General features: G+C 39.9%; 1 protein-coding gene across 1 annotated transcript in view; it reads left to right on the top strand.

The window, feature by feature from the left end:
* The first annotated feature begins 522 nt into the window (after nucleotides 1-522).
* MYO16 (myosin XVI) overlaps nucleotides 523-20,537 on the top strand; it is a 324,197-nt gene continuing 304,182 nt past the window's right edge. Inside the window, exon 1 of the mRNA XM_068425451.1 lies at nucleotides 523-778. Within this exon, the coding sequence (XP_068281552.1) occupies nucleotides 553-778 (226 nt within the window). The 5' untranslated portion in view covers nucleotides 523-552. The remainder of the gene's footprint in view (nucleotides 779-20,537) is intronic.

The raw sequence follows: 20,537 nt of genomic DNA, 5'->3' as shown, positions 1-20,537 counted from the left end.
TAGATAGTTGCCTGAGTACACACTGCATACTAATGAACTCATTATAATTACAATATGATGATTTTTTTCTTCTCACTGAATAACAGGAATTTGCTAACCTAAAGCAAGATGAAAATTAATAAAAAAGAAGCATGGGCATCAAACTGGCATTTCTCTTCAGAATAGTCTCTTGTTTGTAAGCAAATGCAAGCCACTTGAGTTATATTGATTTATTTAGATATTTTGCCCATCTCACGTTTGAACTTTTAGACGTCTTTCTATTCACATTTTTTTACATGAACTAAGTTAGCTTTTAAAATGTGTCTGTGATTTAATGGAATTATGTTTTGTTTCCAAAAAGTAAATGATAATGACATATACTCTCTATAGTCAGCATTGGTCGAGTAGGAGGAGCTCACATGATAGATTTACACATGATTAGAAAGGACAAGAAGAAAATTGGTGGAGGTTTCATGGCACATTTGAAAACACACTGTTGCATGATCTAAATGTGTTTGTCTTTAATGTCTTACAGGCTGTTTCCAGCTATGTAATGTTTTTCGGTCCCATGAGATGGAAATTGAGCAGTGCTTGCTGGAGTCCCTCCCTCTCGGCCAGCGGCAGCGGCTGGTGAAGCGGATGCGCTGTGACCAAATAAAGGCATATTACGAACGAGAAAAAGCTTTCCAGAAACGGGAGGGCTACGTCAAAAAACTGAAACATGGAAAGAGTCATCGAGTTTGCTTTAATCTTGCTGATATAATACAGGATGCAATCATACGTCATGATGATAAAGAAGGTACTTAGTAGTGTTGAACTACTTTTTTCTTTTTGTATAGCTAAAAGTTTCAGTGGAAAAGCTTCCCTCTTCTGCTTACCTATCTTTAGGAAAAATATAATTTTACATGACAGGAATCATAAAGTGACTGTCATAATAGAATATACAGGCATGCATTGCATACAACATATTATAGCTTGTTACAGAAATGCATAAGGTGTAGAGAATAAACCTTCAGAAATCTATTTAATTTAGTCTGAGGTTAATATATGTATAAATGAATATATTTCAAAACCAGTAAGGACTATGATCATCATTAAGTGTGGCTTCGTATACCTACATGAGCCATAGAATTTAACACGTTACTTTGAAAAGTAGTTTCTCAATTTTAGCCAAAATCTGGAGTAATGAATGCTGCTATTAGTGACACTGGCCTGGCTAGAGCAACGAGATGGTGTTGAGCCATAGTCACACCAGATAGTGAGTCATCTTTCTGGTTGTGAAATGATGTTTATATCCTTTTGAAATACGTAACCACATTTTAGGGGTTCTAGTTTTAGTTTCCTGGCATTGTTTGAATCCCTGACACAGCTGATAGTAATCTGCAGAATTTTGTAATTTACTCCTCAAGAGGGAACCAAACCTTGCAGTAAGGATCTTTGAAATTTTAGAAGTCCCCAGGAATCCTCATACTGTTGTGTGGGAGGGATATAAGAAAAGAACTGATGAGGTGCTTTTAGCAGCCCTTTTGCAAACAGATTTAATGGCAGCTCTTTGTAATCACATTAGCACAAAACTGCCTGAATAAGGGAGGATCTGAAATAGAGTCACATCACACAAATGAATTGGCAAGTTTCTCCTAATTTTCATCAGTTTGGTTAGGTATGGGTTTTTTACTCACTCCTGAATCTTCGTTTTAATGGGTGTTTGCTCTATCATTGCTTATCCCTGAGGTATAGTCCTATATTTAGATCTATACAGGAAGTGAATAAAGAGCTCTTTTCTTTAAGTGAGTGCCCAGGGCACCATTTATAACTAAGTTACAAATAAAATTCACAACCTCTCATTCCACTCTCCTAGTATGTAAAAGTACAGGGATTATAAGTGAAGATCTTCCTCCATGTTCCCGTAGTTCCCAACTTTCTTTAAAAACTAAGCAGAATACCAGATACTTGAGGCTGTTTTTGACATTTATGCTGAAGAAATGTAGCTTGCTTGTTGGAGTGGTGATGGGGTATCAACAGTCTTTTGTGTTGCCCATACTTGGTCTTAAGCTTCACCCGAATCAGAACAGAAAGTTCAGCAACTGCTGAGACTGAATGCCATGAGCATAAAGGGAAGATACCTCAGGCAGAGAAAAGTAAGCTGGGGGAAAATCAGGGATGGTTCCTGCACTTGAAACAGATAAAATAGGTCCCCAGAAGCAAGGAGCTCAAATAGCCCACAGACAACCCCAGTAGGACTAACAACACTATCCAGAATTTGATGCCTGTGGTCCTTTCACAGGACTATGAAAAAGTCTGGTTGTTGTATTTAAGCAGCTTGGGGACCTGCCAGTGCCTGTCTGTTGTGATTTTAGCCAAAAGTTCCCAGTACCTGTTAGCTTTGAGCTGAATACTACTATACTAAGAAATGTTATCATGTGAGCCAATAAAAACAAAAATGAAAAAAAAAGAAATTGAAACTCATAGACATAAAAGCTGCTCTCCTACTATTGCTGCTGAGTGGAACATCCAACCAGGACTCCTTAGTGAATATATCTACATTAAGATTTCAGTTCAAATTAGACATATGCTTTTGTAGTAAATATCATATCCATTTACTTTGTTTGATCTTGCTTTATGGCGCATACAAACTACATTCCTTTCAGGCAAAACTGAACTGGGAGATGTGCTCTGGAAGCACACCTAGTGACTCCAAATAGTAATTGGTTTTCAATCGTAAGGCCAGGCTAGACATAGGTTGAAGTATTCCCACTGAAACAGGTATAGCTGGAGAAGTTGGGCTTTTGGCATCACCTGTTTCTCTTGTCTATTTATTCATATTTTCCTCATTCGTATTACACATCACTATTTACTGGGTATATATAACCAGTAAGCTAATTGTGATGGATCCTGATAATTGCATGGAGTATCCTCCACCTCACTGCAGTTTCACATCAACTTTATGTGGGCAGGGTGCTGGACAGGCTGGGCAGGGTGCTGGGCCATCTTGTCTAGACCGTGCTTTTGCCAAGAAAGGTTGGATCAGATGATCCTTGAGGTCCCTTCCAACCTGGTATTCTATGATTCTATGATTATCTGTACAGCTGGAGTAAATACAGCTCTAGTGTGAAAAAGAAGATCTGAACGCTCCCCTTCACCGGGTCCTAAGGCAGAAATGACTGCAATATAAGGCTCCAGGTGGGAAAGAGCCCACATTTCCTGGCTCCTCAAATGTCACACCATCTCATCAGCTCCCTGCTTTTGGTAAAAAACCCTGGGGGACTGAGAAAGGAATTGTAATACTGAGTTTAGCAAACAAAGGTGGGAGACAGTTTTTAACAGCCTGTCAGCCTTCCTTTCTTTCCATAAATCCGTGTCTGGTCTCCAGGATCTGGCTTTTACTGCACAGAATGCTCAGTAATCAACAGCATTCCCAAATATGCTCAGTTTGAATATACAGAACCAAATTCAGTAATAAGTATTTAAAAAATGCTTCTCTTTGGAAAAGCTGGGCATTGAACAAGCATGTTTTAAAAAAGTAGCTCAATGCAAGTAAGTAGCAGAGAAGTACCTTAACATGAATTAGTAATAATAACTTAATGACCTAGAATAAAACCCCTTCTGCTATATGAAGTTGTTATCCTGTGAAAACGGGATTCATACTGATCTGAATATGGTGTATTTTGGAATAAATGCTGAAAGTAATCAAGATGAGAACTCAGCGAATCTTCAAAAATCCAGTCTTGTTTACTAAACATTAATAATTGGCAGCAGGGTATTTTAATGCAGTTTGAATATCTTTACTTTTTCAGAGATAATTTATTTTTCAAACTAGATATTTTGTTTATAATGAGATATTTAATAACAAGTGTAAAGGTGTGTTGCAACATATTCAGTACTCAAATAGCTTTAGTAGACTAAAGAAAGGCAACACCTTTCCTTGTGGTAACTAATTTTGTGAGCTTGAAGCGCAAAGGCTTTGAAATTATGAATTCCACTTGAGGTATAATATTACTCAGATGGCTGTGAACGAGTCTGATCCTGCTGTTTAGGACGTATGGGCAGACTGTGGTGTCCAAGAAGAGGACTGCGCAACCTGGACTCTTTAAACAACTGGATACACGTAGATAGAGTCAATTTTGTGATGAGAATGTAAACGTTTTTGAACTGGTTTTCTGATCCTTGGGTTCAAAGTGCTTATAAGTCCTGAAGCTTCACAGCTTTCAGGGTGTGAGGTTTTTGTAAAATGAAACTGAAAATCTCAAGGCTAAAATTCTGGGATCAATACAGTTTTCTTCCAGTTTTACCCTTGAAAGAGGGCATGCATCAGAAGAATTATAGAAGAGTAGACTCATCCACAGAGAATTGCAGCTGGGCCTATTTTCTTCAATTTTTAGTTGTATTTAGGAATTGTTTGCAAATCTTGGGCTCTTAAAGGCTTTACCCACCACGACTGTGTGTTTCCCTCTTTCTTTAAATTGAAGCACTACCAAAGTCTGCTTGACTGTCTCATCCTCCTCTGAGACTGTTAAGCAAAATCCTGTTTGTTGGTGAATCCTCGGGTAGTTTTACTTGGTTTGGGATCGGGTTATAAACAAATTATGTCAGTTACATACTGATTAAGTAGAAAATGTGGATACATCATTGCATGGAGCTCATGGAAGAGCAACAAAACCAGGAGGAATTATAAAGAGTGATTAAAAAGGAGGAGATGAAGACCTTTGAGAGTGATAAAACAATGCTCACATCTGAACAAGTTTGAACACAGCTGACAATAATTCAGAAAGAGTTGTAAAAGACAGCTAGAGAGGGATATTTCACAGTTCTATGAAGGGAATACAAAAAAAGTAGTATAAAAAGTGGAAAGAGGACACAACAGTGGAATAGACTAGAAGCAGCTTCCCAAGTGAAGTCCAGAGTCTCATTTCTTATGGAATATCATAAACTATATAGAATGGGCAGCACATTTAGAAATGGTGAGAAGTAGTCTGGTTTGGTAGGTGAGATAAATTGGATAACATGAATATATATAAAGATGAATTTATAATGTGGCTAGTGCAGAGGCATTTCACACCTGAATCTGATTGGAATTTCACTCTTAAGAATTCATTGTCTTTGTAATTCATGAAGGGTGCAATATATCTTCTCCAACATTACTATAGCAGCTGCTACTAGGCACAAAACGCATCTCTGATACTGCATATTAATAGATGTGATCATTAGTTGGCATTAAAATTCATTTTAGAATGGGTTTCTAGAAATTTTTACCAGTGACCTGCTTTGTCTCAAGTTTAGAAATGAAATATATGCTTGTTATATTTCTCACGAAGTTAAAACCTAGCAAAATGCCAATTCTTAGTTCTGTTTGGAGGCATTTTAAATTTATTTTTTTTTTTTATTGTTCCTAACCGAAATTTGATCTTTTGTGTGACCCAGGGAGCTTGAAGGGAAATACTCCTTCTTTTTCTTCCTGTATCTTCTTGCAATTTCTCTTTTTAGTGCTGTTGATACCAGATGGTTTGGTAAAAGTAGGCCTTTTAAGGCCTGCTCTGTGTAACCTTTAGACAGAATCAACTTTCCTTTCAGTACTTTTCCTTTCAGCTAGAATAACTGCACTTTCTGAAGCTAACTGCATGTTTTGCAGACAGTGTCTGCTTCTGGGACTGATAACGCTTAAAGTTATATCTATCACTGACTCTTGCTTGAGCTTATTCTTAGAGAATCCAAGGTCTCTGTTAAGTTCCTCACTAATTACAAAGAGGGGCCAAAGATAAACAAGACTGTGAACAGCATCTTTGTAGTGTCTAAAATGACTTGATTCACAGCTCTGATGCCAGGAGTAGAGATAAATCCTGTAAGAACCAGAACAGTATCTTCTCCTCAGAGCCACCTTCATGTGTCAACAAAAAGGCCTCAACTGCGCTTGAGCAGAAGCAGGGTCATACAGCGGACAGCATAACTATGGGGGGATTACGACCACCAGAGACCACCCAAGACCCCTTCCCCCATTTAGTACGCATGCGCAAAGACATTACATAATGTATTAGCATACGCATAAGGTTTCTTGGAATAGGCAGGCTTTTCTCAGAAATTATATGAATATTCGTTTTTCTATAATGTTTATAATGAGTGTGCTTTTGGTTAGCTAGAGCGATCCCCCATGTCCCTCAGCCGAATAAAGTAACGCCTGCTCATTAGTGCTAAAACCCAGCATTAAGGAGTTTTATTCCCAATTTCAGTGACACTGTTGGTGGGCCTCATTCACCCATGCTACTAACAGTGAGCATTTAGAGAGATTTTGCAATTATCATTCTCACTGATGACATGTATAGAAGCAGAAGCTGGTGAATAAGTGAGCACACTGTGTTTTCTGACACTGGTTTTGTACATCTCTATGCTGGGAAGGGAATATCTGTAGTTCATTTGCCTTTAAAGCCTATATAGCTTTGTTCTGTGAGATGTTAAATCCCTGTTAATAATGGACAGCAGGACATTTGTCCTGCTGGCATCAGTCATATAATTTTACTGCAAACTGGGAGATGTAGCCAAGCAGGCTTCTGTACTCCATTCCTTCCCACTGTGAAGCAGGCGTTCTTGCACCTACACTTGGCATTAGCATGGACTTAGATTTTCTTCTCTGATATGCATACTCCAGTATTTCCTGAGCCTGCACATCAGCTTAGACTCATGTACAAGTAATTAGGAAATGAACTGAGCAATCAGGAAATAAACTGAGTCGATCTGAGCCTGAGTTTCTGCTGCAAATACGAGGTAGTCATGCCAAACTGATCTTGGTATTTTTGCCTTTTGATACAAAAATCGGAGATCTCCAAAACCCCTTGCTTTCTAACTTTCCTCACCGAAGTGGGAAGCTAGGTGCGGCTGGGTAAGGAGTCCGAAAGAAAACTCAATAACACCAGAGTGTGTTATTAAGCAGGCATTCTTTATTGCAGCGCTGGGCAGCACTGGGGATTATCCACCATGAGTGCTCCGCCGGTTTGGCAAATTTTCAGAGAATATATACCATAACGTTATACATAGTCATAGGATTTCCGAGAAGTCATTTACATAGCCATGAGATATGCAAATGTCCGTTCGCATGCGCAGTTGTTTTCCCTGGTGGTCGTCGGGGGTCTTCAGATGAAGGCCGGTAGTCTTCCTCACTGTGTTCGCTGATTGACCCCTGCTTCTGCGCAGACTCAGTCTGAGGATCACGTAGGCCACGTCCTTTGAGGTAGCTGTTGCAATTCCCTTATCTCATGCATCACCCATCCTATGGCCCAGCCATCTGAAGTGAGACCATCCTGGAGCCTCCTTATCTTACAGCCATTACTACTTTTCAAATTGTAAAAGCTTCCCTTTTGTTTTGTATATCTATGTTAATTGAGTGTCTAAGGTATTTTCAACATCCCTTGCTCTTGGGGCCCCCAACCATTTCATTCCCCCCTTTACTTGTCACTTGTAAATTCTTTTACAAAGGTTCCAAGTTTTCATATTTCATTATCTTAGGTAGGGTCCAAATTTTCACAGCTAATTTCTTCAACTTATACCATAAAAGGCAATTGAAAGCTGTTAGTACAATGACAAATACTAACAATATCAGGAGTGGGTGAATTAGGACATGTAAAGTTTTCTCTGCAGAGGGTGAGTATCCTGAGAAGATATCCCACCAATGGTGAGCTGTATCATCTTTAATTTGGCTTGCCAATCCTACTAATCTGTCTCGAGTTATTACTGTTTGAACTATGGACTCAGCAAGTGTCTTATTTCGTTTCTTTAAATGTTCTCTGAGTTCCTGAGATTGGTTCAGGATTTGGTTCAATTTTTCCAAAGATATACTTGCATGACTTACATTTAAACTCTCGTAATGCCAAAACATTGCTATTTGTTCTTCTGTATATGCGAAAAATGAGTATGTTTCTCCATGCCAAGTTAAATGGGTTACATTCTTAAGACATCCTATAAATGGGGTGGTTATATGGTATTCTTCAACTACCGATCGGTTGTTAGTCACTAAGCACACATGTCTAGCATTAATTTCTACAAACATTTCAAACACATCAGGAGACAGGATCGTCCATTTGCAGCTGTTAACAGAATGCTCTAATAAGCAAGGTTCATATGACTGAGATTGTTGTCCACATAATATTCCATCCGAAGTGGTTTCACAAAGATCTAAATCATAAGTTCTGTTATTGTTCCCAATATATTTTCCATGAAACTCCGGTAGCCAATATTCTGAGTTTCCCTCACTCGGAAAAAGTGTTGGGAGTACCAGAAACTTACACATTATTTCAAGGTTGGTTATATTGTAGTATATTAATTTTCCAGCACACCATTTATCGTGGCATTGTACGAATTGGGAATTAGGTCTTATCCAGTGTTCGGGGTGAATCCAATGTTCAAATAATCTCCTCCACATAAACTCATTATTACCCATCAGGTAGGATTGCACCTTATCCTTTTGTTCCAATTGCCACATAGTCTGCAGGGTGCAAACAGTCCAATTCATGAATCGTGTCAAATTTCGTAGTGATTGCACTTGGGTAATTATGCTTCTATTAAAGAAATGTAAAGATTCTATATCGTATATCTGAGGGTTAAAGGTGGTTGGTAGCCAATCAGCCTGAATCTTAATTGCCTGAGCTACATCAAATCCTGCTGTTCCGACTTTGCTTCTTAAAGTCTCTAAATCTACTGAATTTAGGAGTCCTATCCCAGTTCCTACACCTCCAAGCAAAGTGTCAAACCATGCTCGTTTTGCCCTACAAGGAGGGGAGGCTGGAAAGGAGAGGTTAAAGAATAGCACATGCTTCTGCCTAATTCTTGCCACATTTATGCAAGTGGAAGGTAACCTGATTAACTGATCCCGGTTTACGGTGGGTCGGGGATTTAGAAATGTTACAGTAGCCACCCACCGAGTAGACCTATTAATGATTGAGCTTCCATTTCCACAGATCAATGTCTCCCAGTCACCGGGTTCCCAAGTGTAAGTTCCATTTATGAGAGTATTGGTATTGTTATTCTGCTGGCATTCTGTTAACTGCTGTGGGGTTCCTACTCCCTTCACTGTACAACATTTTAAAGTAGCTTGTGGCTTTACAGTAATATTTGTCAAATTTGGACACAATGCGAAGGTCATTCCCTGCCATCCAGTTAATGTTACTCCATATGTGGATTGTTCCTTCTTATTGTAGGGTCTCCATAGAGTACAATTCACAGTAAACCAAATGTCGACGTAAAGGCACGTCTTACTGCTTTTACATGTAAAATTGTCTTGGTGCCTTGTCTGAGGGGCCTTTTTCCACCACCACGTGAAATTCGCGGTAGTTGGCCCTCTTTTCAAGGGCCAGCTGGGAGTGAAGGACATTATTATACTAAAGCAAAAACAAAACCACAATATAGTCATTAACAGTCTCGAGTTAACTTTACAGATGTGGGTCCTGTGAGTTGGGATTTCCATGGTCCTTCGGGTGCCTTCTTGATTCTCGAGTAGTGGATCCAGGCAGTGTGCTTCTCAAGCTTGACCGCTGTGTAGGTTGTGAGCAGAACTTGAAAAGGGCCTTTCCATTTTTCTTCGAGAGGGTTACCTGAAATATTTTTAACATAAACCCAATCCCCAGGTTTAAACAAATGCACTGGTGAGTCTAAATCACATGCTCTAGTAGAGATTACCAATTTGTTTACTTCCTGTAATTGTTTTCCCAATGCAATTAAATATTGTTGTAAAGTAATTTCTCCCACTTGGGTAAGATCCTGCCCTTGATATCTAGTTTGAAATGGCCTCCCATATAAGATTTCGAAAGGACTCAGTTTTTCCTTGGTTCTTGGTTTGGTTCGAAGTCTTAACAACGCAATAGGGAGGGCTTGATCCCATCTTAGATTGGTTTCCTGGCAAATCTTACCCAACTGCAATTTAATTAAATGATTCATTTTCTCTACTTGTCCACTCGCCTGTGGGCGATAAACCGTATGCAATTTCCAATTAATTTCCAAAAGTTTACTGACTTGTTGAACTACTTGTGACACAAAGTGCGAGCCCCTGTCAGAGGATATTTGTTTTGGTACCCCAAATCTGGGAATAATTTCCTTCAATAAGACTCTCGTTACCTCTCGGGCTTTGTTTGTTCTGCAAGGGAACGCTTCAGGCCATCCAGAAAAGGTATCAGTTAATACCAATAGATACCGATACCCCCCTTTTCTAGGGAGTTCTGAAAAATCTATTTGCCAAATTTGGCCTGGGACCTTTCCCTTACTAATATTTCCAAATTTCACACGATGTTCCACTTTTGGATTATTCTTTAGGCATGTCTCACATCTTTTAACTATGGCTTTTATAGTTTGATACAATCTTCTGGCTGCTATTTGCTTGATAAGGGATTCATATAAGGCTCCAGTTCCCCAATGTGTTTTGTCATGTTCTGCCTTTATCAATTTCCATAATATCCTAAAGGGAACTACCACTCTATTGTCTCCTAACACTGCCCACCCTGAGGGGTCGATTTTAGCCCCCAGACCAGCAATTAACTTCTGATCCCTTTCATCATATTCAACCTTTTCCGGTAGAGGCAAAGATTTTTCAGGAATTAAACTTAATACCTCACCTTGTTCCGCAGCTCGTCTTGCCTCATAATCAGCCAATTTATTTCCCACTTCCCTGTCAGTGTTACCTTTCTGATGTCCTTTGCAGTGCATGATTGCTACTGCTGACGGCAGTAGTACAGCATCTAGAAGTCGCAAAATCATATCAGCATGTTTTATACCTTTTCCTTGAGCAGTTAAAAGTCCCCGTTCTTTCCAAATTGCTCCATGGGCATGGACTACACCAAAGGCATATTTCGAATCTGTCCAGATGTTCACTCTCAATCCTTTAGCAAGCTCCAGCGCTCTCACAAGAGCAATTATTTCGGCTCGTTGTGCCGATGTGCCCTTAGGGAGTGACTTTGCTTCCACTAGGTGGTCTGTGGTGGTCACAGCATATCCAGCCATTCGAACCCCATTCTTTACAAAGCTGCTTCCATCAGTATACCACATATGGTCAGCTTCTTCCAGCGGCTCCTCCTTCAAGTCTGGTCTGCTTGCATACACAGTCTCAATTGTCTCTATACAATCATGCACGACAGTCTCCATCTCCTGTTTATCACTCAAAAAGGAAGCAGGGTTTATGAGGGTAGATGTAACAATTTCTATATCATCCTGTTCCATTAGCACTGCCTGATATTTTAAGAATCTCTGCGGTGAGAGCCAGTGTCCCCCTTTTTGTTCCAAAACCGAGGTTACAGCATGGGAAGTGTGCACAGTTATCTTTTGTCCCAAGGTGAATTTTCGAGCTTCTTCAATAATCAGAACAACGGCGGCCACTGCCCGAAGACACCCTGGCCATCCTTTGCTTACTTCATCCAATTGTTTGGAGAAGTACGCCACAGCCCGTCTATAAGGGCCTAGTTTTTGTGCCAAAATTCCCAAAGCTACTCCTTGTCTCTCATATGAGAACAACCAGAAAGGCTTTGTTACATCAGGCAGACCCAAAGCTGGGGCTCTCATTAGTTCCAATTTCAGTTCTTTGAATGCTCTTCTAGTTTCACTAGTCCATATTAATTGTGTATGGTTGTTTTTCAATAGTTCATATAGGGGTTTAACCAAAAGTCCGTAATTATAAATCCATAATCGGCACCAACCTGTCATCCCCAGAAAAGTTCGAAGTTCTTTTACCATGGTTGGTTCTGGGGTCCTGCAGATGGCTTCCTTTCGGTCACTCCCAAGCTGTCTCTGTCCCTTTGAAATCACGAATCCCAGGTATATTACTTCTTTCTTCAGGATCTGGGCTTTCTGTAATGAGACTCGATAACCACTTAGTCCAAGAAAATTCAACAAACTCACAGTCCATTCTTTGCATTCCTCCTCCTTTTCTGTAGCTATCAGAATGTCATCCACATACTGTAAAAGAGTCCCATTTCCCGTAGGCCTTACCCAGGCTTCTAATTCTTTTGCTAATTGATTCCCAAAAATGGTGGGACTGTTCTTAAATCCTTGAGGTAACACTGTCCAGGTTAGTTGGGTTTTTCGTCCTGTATCAGGGTTTTCCCACTCGAAGGCGAATAAATTGCGGCTTTCAGGAGCCAAGGTGAGGCAAAAGAATGCATCCTTTAGATCTAATACCGTAAACCATTCATAGGTTTCCTTTAAACTGGTCAGCAAAGTATATGGATTTGCCACTACCGGGTACAAATCTTCAACTATCTGATTTATTGCTCGCAAATCCTGCACCAGTCGGTAAGTTTTGCCATCAGGCTTTTTAACAGGCAAAATAGGTGTGTTATACTCTGAAGAGCATTCAGTCAATAATCCAAATCTCATGAAGTCCTCTATAATACCTTTCACTCCTCGCCTATCTTCCAATTTTAGGGGATATTGTTTTATCCTAACGGGCCGTGCTCCCTCTTTAAGTTTAACAACAACCCATTCTGCATTTTTAGCTTTTCCAGGCATTCCTGAGGCCCACACTCCTGGATATACCTGGTCCTTTATTTCATGTATAATTTCTTCTTCCCTGATTTGGGGTTCAGTGAGAGCCAAACTTAAAATTTCAGTATGATTCTTTTCTGGTATTTTAAACTCAATTTCTCCATTTTTAAATTTTATTTCAGCATTCAATTGTTCTAACAAGTCTCTTCCCAAAAGTGGTCTAGGAGCATCAGGCAGATAGAGAAATTTATGAATTCCTACACTTTTTCCCATTTTGAATTCTAATGGTTTCAAAAAGAAAGCTTTCTTAACCTGCCCAGTTGCTCCCACAATATTAACATTTTGTTTGCTTACTGGCAATAAAGTCTGATTCAGTACTGAAAATGTGGCCCCTGTATCTACTAGAAATTCTACAGTTTTTTCTTCTTTCCCTAGCTGCATTTTTACCAAGGGTTCTGCTAGGGAAGATTCCCCTGGTTCCAGTCAGTCAGCTCCTGTATCAGAAACCATTACCGATTTCAGTTTCGGACAATCCTTTTTCCAATGTCCCATCTGCTTACAATATGCACACTGATCCTTCAAGAGAGGTTCACTTCCCCTGGGTGGGGTACTTGCACTTCGTTTCACAGTGTTAGTGTTATTTCCCCGTGAGCTCCGAGAGGGTCTCTGGCCCCCTGTGGTGTACAGAGCAGCTACGGTAGCATTGGCAATTGTTCTGCCCATTACTTTCTCTTTCTGCATTTCCCTATTCCGATATGCTTGCCATGCAGTTTCCAGTAATTTCTCTAAATCTCTCGCATCCACTCCTTGCACTTTCTGTAACTTTCTCCTAATGTCATCTGTGAGGGGTCCATCGGCTCCTATTGACTTCGAGTTCTGGTGGTAATAGGAGAAAAACCACTATCAGTTTCTGCCCTTTTTTCTACCTCCAGCTCCCCCCCACCGACAGCACCAGCGTCTCCTTCTCTATCACCTCCTCTTTCTGGCGGAGGCAAACAATCCTCTAATCTCTCATCCTGTGCAGTAGCTTTTAAACACCTTTGTCCAATGCTACAAGCTGAACAACATCTTTTTAACTTCACATTTTTTTGTTTTCTTTCCTTTTCTATTGCCAGGACCATAGGGTCCTGGGGTGCTACATTAATTCCACATTCTTTTTGCCATTCTGGGTGATTCCGCAGAGTAAAGAACATATCTGCATAACCCACTTCATCCCATTTTCTTTCCCTTCTCAAAAATAACATAAGTTGTAACAAAGTATTGTAATCTAAAGTTCCATTAACAGGCCATTTTTCTCCCTCATCTAACTTGTATAAAGGCCACCACTGATTACAATACTTTATCAAAGTCTTACGACTTACACTTCCTCCAGGTGGTCCCCCAATATCTTTCCAATGAGCCAAAACACAGCCCAAAGGGCTCTTTTCCAAAACTCCACCCTGTTTATTTCCCATTTAAAATTTATAAAACACAAAGACAGGGACTGGGGCCTGAACACTCTCACACACACACACACACACAGAGACAACAATTAACAATTACTACAGCCACAGTATTTCAGGTTCCCACATTTATCAATCACTTCGTCCTTCTCCGGCTGTTTCCCTCGCGGGATAACAGAACCGCGGATCCGGACTCCGCACTCGCTTCGTACGTATTTGTACGTCTCACTCACACAATCATACAAATTCAGATACAAAGTCAAGTTACAATAAACAAATTTTCCTCTGAACATTCACTTGCCCCCCCCCACCAAAACCTCGGGAGACCAACAAAGGTACAGAGATCACAAAGTTAACAACAGCAGCTGCTACTCCTCAGATAACAAATGTCAACACAGGTTATTCAAAGATTTTCAAATACGCGTATACCAAACACATACGTATTACTACGCATATGTAACCAAATGCCACCCGGCGGGGTTCTCACGAACCGCGACTTATGAGCAGCCCCAAATACAAATGCACAAACAAACGATCGCACTAACCAGAAGCTTAATACGAATCGTACATGCAAATGTCAAAATCAAATACAAATGCACAAACAAACGATTGCACTAACCGGATGATTAATACAAATCGTACATGCAGATGTATGCCACCCGGCGGGGTTCTCACGAACCGCGACTTATGAGTAGCCCCAAATGACCGGTCCCAAAACCAGAAACAAAAACAAAACAAACACAGAAAGAATGCCTTTTCTTACCAGTGGTCCTTGTCTGTCCCCGCACGGATCCGCTGAATCGGGGAGTCCCTCCAGAGAAGTCTCCAGGGCCGGCCAAGGGAGTCTCCGACCCAGGGGTCCTGCAGCCGGACAGAGAGGCTCCTGGCTGGCTCGCCAAAACTGATACAAAAATCGGAGATCTCCAAACCCCCTTGCTTTCTAACTTTCCTCACCGAAGTGGGAAGCTAGGTGCGGCTGGGTAAGGAGTCCGAAAGAAAACTCAATAACACCAGAGTGTGTTATTAAGCAGGCATTCTTTATTGCAGCGCTGGGCAGCACTGGGGATTATCCACCATGAGTGCTCCGCCGGTTTGGCAAATTTTCAGAGAATATATACCATAACGTTATACATAGTCATAGGATTTCCGAGAAGTCATTTACATAGCCATGAGATATGCAAATGTCCGTTCGCATGCGCAGTTGTTTTCCCTGGTGGTCGTCGGGGGTCTTCAGATGAAGGCCGGTAGTCTTCCTCACTGTGTTCGCTGATTGACCCCTGCTTCTGCGCAGACTCAGTCTGAGGATCACGTAGGCCACGTCCTTTGAGGTAGCTGTTGCAATTCCCTTATCTCATGCATCACCCATCCTATGGCCCAGCCATCTGAAGTGAGACCATCCTGGAGCCTCCTTATCTTACAGCCATTACTACTTTTCAAATTGTAAAAGCTTCCCTTTTGTTTTGTATATCTATGTTAATTGAGTGTCTAAGGTATTTTCAACATCCCTTGCTCTTGGGACCCCCAACCATTTCACTTTTGAGAATAAGGAATATGCATCCCTCCTGAAGCAATGGTGGAGTTATTGCCACTGACAACAATGGGAAACAGTGGCTGCTTTGAAAGAGGTGATTTTTTGAGTGTGAACTGATAGATAAACTTGCCATAATGAAAACAGTAGCTAAAAGTGAATGTGACAGTCCCGTACCTGATATCTAACAGAGTGGGGGAAACTAAAGCACTGGGTTTAGTTTCAGTCATCTTTCGGTATATTCTGTAACCTATCTTTTCAGAAATTCTGCAACTTTACCCAAATCGTAGGACTGTCAGAAATTCTGTATATGTAGTATCTTTTCTTATGAAAGCTCTAAGTGTAGTCACAATGTATACCATAAAGTCTGCCATGCCAGCAGGGTGTGGAAGGTCAGGGTAGGAAGTCCAGAGAACCATCAACTCAGTCTTGAGACAGAAGAGGTACTCCTGTGAAAATCAGCATTTCAAAAGCGAAATGCAGATTCCCTAAACCTAATTAAAGCCCATTTCATCCTTTTAATGGGCAATATGCTGCTTCTGTGCCAGCATTGTGATTCTAAATAGCCGCAATATCAAAGTGAGTGAGTGTTAGCACTAATGCTGCATCTGTAATAATGATTCGTGGTCCTTTCCTCGGAGGTTGAGCCTGACTCTGTGTTTTACTCAGCCCTCCTCAACTCTGCCTGGGCTTCTTCCTAACCCTGAAGAGCTACCGGCATGGCCCTTTTCCTTTAGTAGTAGGATATGGTGGCTGGGGACAGCTTTACTTCCCCTTCTCTCACCAGCGAATGCCTGAAAAGGTGGTTTAAAAAGCAGAAGATACCAATATCCTACTTTTGCTGTAGTGTCTACTGCCAGGGGAGACCTCCCAAGATGGTGTCCTAGCGCCAGCAGTTTGGCTGCAGAGTAGCTGCTTAGTGCAGGGAAAAAAACAGGGATCCCATCTCACTTCCCCTCTGTGATGCCAGTATCTCTAGCTGTTTGAAAGATTTAATGGTATTATGAGATTTGGTAGTATCATTTGGTAGTATCACGATATTTGAGAGGATTAGAATACTCAATATAATGGGAGGTTTTAGTAGTATTAGTTATTTTTCATGAGCACTCTATAGCATACAATATTATGATAAATTTCAGTTACATTACTTAAAAGGATGTGCAAGGAAGCATAAAGGGGGTACAGGTGGGGCTGGTGCTGGAGTGTAATGAGTGTCCTAACAACTTTAGGTTATATAAAGGGCCCAAGGGAACGGAAAGCAAAATCTGTTCAAAAGAAGAATGTGTCTTTAATTTGAGGTGGCAGATGAGCTGACCATTAGCTTTCAATAGTTAGGAGAATGTGTCAAAGATGTTATAGTGACCATTCCTATTCACAGAAAAAATATAAGATAATTTGAAACAGAAAACTGAGGCCGAAACTGAGCTGAAGTAAACCACATTTTTTATTATTTCCTTGCATTGTTTCCAGATCTACTAGCTGACTTCTTATTTTTGCGTCTTATTACAATAGGTTTGCTTATGCTTTACTGTTGTATCTTTTTCCAGTACAAACAGCTTGGTTGGTTACAGACAAGTTGTTCTGGAAAACAGTGGGTTGCACTGCCTGTGTCTGGCAAACATATCAGGGCAAACTTGCTGATCCTTAGAGATCAGGTTTAAGAGTTGCCAGCAGTCTTTTTAAAAAGCTGTAAGAGCCAGGACGCAGGCAGTAGCGACAGATTTGTGAACGTAAGACTCCATTAGGTGAAGCCTATTGTCAGGTAGCAGGAAACTGGAGAAAGAGGCTGAGGAATGAAGACCACTGAGAGTGTTTAGCACAGACTATTCATTGCAAACCTTTTTATAATTAAGAAGAGTGGGAATATATTCAGTTAACCTGTCTGCCCTTGGGATTCTGACTTTCAACCTACCTTTTTTAGATGTTCAATGACACCACTTCTCAAACTGATTGCAGGCAGCTTTTCTGATTTTACGTGTTGCATGTACTGGGATGAGTGGTTAGAAAGCGATGCTCTGAGCATGGCAATGCCTTGTTTTTAAAATTCACCAAAGCCTTGGATGAGGATTGCTTTTTTGTGTATCAGTAGTTCAGAGACATCTTTGCTACTAGACAAGACTGAAAGACAAAAGAATATGTTCACTAAAGACAGAGAATTACAGTAATAGAACAGATTTACAGAAAGACAAAGCAATAAAACACGTTATTATGCTTAATAATTAGGAAAGAGGTGAAAAATAGGTGTAGCATTAAATCTGCCAAATTGGGTCTTTATCATTAAGCCAGAGTTTTCTTAAATTAGGCAAAGAAAACCCCATCTTGAGTTTAAAAAAAGGTGACTCTTGAAAAGAGGACCTCTGTGTGAAAGTTCAGATCAATCTTTTATGCCATTCCAAATTAAAATAACCCCCTCTTGTTTACTTCCACCTTTAAAAATCTTCCTGTCTTGTTTCTTATGATTAATATTTCATATCAGCTTCTTTCATTCCCTTCTCCTCCCAAAGGTACTTTAATTAGCATTTCCTTTTTATACTGTTTGTCTCAGCTACAGCCTTCTGAAGAGGCAGGGTAAAATTTTATAAGTGATACTATGAGTAATATTAAAGGCATGGGTTATTTTACTATATATATATAACCTTGTTATACATGTATGTAGAAGACCATAAAGGCCAGAAACATAAATGTGATTGGTGAGTCAGGATTAGGTTGTGTAATCTGAGTAGCATTTCCCAGTTTTCTGTGCGCTCTTCATTTTACACTAGCTTTTGGGAAACCTTCTCACTTTCACCAATCATTCCAACCCTGAGCAGGATAAAATGACAAACAGTTGTAGTGTGTTTAGTATGCACATGTAAACCTTCATGACAAAAGAAACCCCACAAAATAAAAAATTGAAATCTTGGGTCAAAACCTATATTTATAGGAAATTAAATGAATTACACCAATTAGTAATTTGCTGCATAATGATATCATGAAGAGGGACAAAAAAAAATCAATTTAATCTAATCTCAGTTTGAAGAATTTAAAAAACAGCATGGTCAAGAACATTTGAAACAGAACTACAGGGCAGCTAAAATGTATTTGAGGCATTACATACTCTGTATTTCCTTACCTTAGCATGCTCAGTCCTTTTTAAGATTTAAAACACAAATAGATTTCTCGAGTTTTATAATGCTTTGTTTCAGGATTGCGCTAGCATTATTTAATATATTTTAATTTTAGATTACTATTTACTCTCACTCTAAACGTCATCTAACCTTCTTTTTTTCCTGCTGGGAAAGCATATGAAATTCACTATATGTGTAATAACAGGGAGATTTGCCCATACAGAGCTATTTTGGAGTTTACCATTAGTTTCCTTTGAATCAGAGGTGAAATCTGTACATTAGATAATAATCTAAAAATTACTATTGGCAAATGTTTATTTACTAGGAACTATTGTAGAAGAAATCACAATACATATGTGTGATAATTTATACAATTTAATATTTATTGTCCAATCCTTAAGAGACATGAACACTAGACACTGAATAGTGAAGTTAAGAGGCTATTCAGAGCACATGAAATTAATGAAGTGCATAAAATTTTGCCCAATCTAGGCTCTTGGAAAGAAAGAAAAATGTATACTGTAAATGAGTACATCCACAAGACAGATACATGCATTCTGTACTGGGAACTCATATGTCTGTAACTTTGGAAGACACTAACACAGCTGACTGTCAAACATGCTGCTAGTGATTTAATCAGCTCTGTATATAGAAAAATGAAGCATCAATCAGCCATCTCAATCCACCCATTGATGAAGAAGCTGTTTCAAAGGCCCGGAAGGTAGAGGCATATTTCAAACCAGAGCAAGCCTTCAATCCTATAGGTTCAACATGGTTGTTAACCTTGTTTAGCTCCACGTGTGCTGAATTCAGCAACACAAGGCATCTATTTGTTATGACGCAGGGAAACATAATGCCTTTAGTTATTGGGTAACAGATGTTAAGTAATTAAAGCAGCCCATTTCAAAAGCAATCACAAAATCACAGGAAGATGAAATTTGAATACATTTGAATTCCTACAGGATTCCATATGTGCTTTTTGTTTTTTTGTCCATGTGTTTATGTTTTTAGTAATTTGTTAAAGCTGATATGAGAACTGAATGTTAAACTATTTTTTGTTGATAAAAATATGTATAATTCCTAACATACAACACTTATTTAAAACTCACAGAAAAAGGTATAGTGTATGAAAAAAGTGAAGGATAGGCTTGATGGTGTAGATTTCATCTAGCCCTTTTGTTCTCCCTGTGGACTGCCTAACCACAGTAGTGCCTCTGCTCCCTGGCTACTTTTCTCTTAGCCCTGAAATCTCCCCAGCTTGTTTCAGCTGCGGTTTCTGTTCCTGCACATGTCCAGAACTACCTTGATTTGAAAAGCTATCCTCTGCCAGTACCAAGTAGGGGACTAAAGACAAAGCATCCCTCCACTTGGGGTATTCACACCAAACGTAATTCATCTGTTTTACCAGCAGAGTTATAGCTTCCTCTTTTTCTCCACAAAATGAGGTTGGAGCTGTCACCCACCCATTTTTGCAAGCCTACAGGTTTGTGCCTGTGGGTTGCTTCGAGAGCTATTTCGTGTGTGTACATTTCTCTTTCCCACCGCCTCTTCTCTCCTCCACTCTCCCCAGCCCCACACCTGAAGTCTCTCGGCCAGTCTCCTGCCTGGCATGGCTTTGTCCTGGGGAAGGGACCTGAGAGGCAAATTGAATCTAGGTGGTCTTGCTTATAGTATAAGAAACTGTAGAAAGTTGACTGCATAGTAAGCTGTTGTACAAAAACCTTGATGTTGTCATCATCTCTGCTACTTTGTTTTGGAAACAGGACTATATACTAGTCTATTTTCAGCCTCATTTCACATGTTTAAGCCGTGAATAAATCAAGACTGAGATATGTGTTTGAACTTACCAATTCCCATTTCATGGTTTTGTGTGTCTCTAAGTTCACCCTGAAGGATTTGTTGATCGCCTCCCTGAAGAGTAAGCTTTTTTCTTACTAATATACAGAGTTTCTAGAAACTAGCTTTTGGATTTGTCTTTGAATGACAGATTTCTAAAATGTAGGCATTGAATTGCTTACTTTGTAGGTAGATAAG

The sequence above is a fragment of the Nyctibius grandis genome, chromosome 2 (assembly GCF_013368605.1).
Source record: "Nyctibius grandis isolate bNycGra1 chromosome 2, bNycGra1.pri, whole genome shotgun sequence".
Classification (NCBI taxonomy): domain Eukaryota; kingdom Metazoa; phylum Chordata; class Aves; order Nyctibiiformes; family Nyctibiidae; genus Nyctibius; species Nyctibius grandis.
The sequence above is the reverse complement of the archived record's forward strand: the minus strand, read 5'-3'. Positions and strand labels throughout refer to the sequence as shown.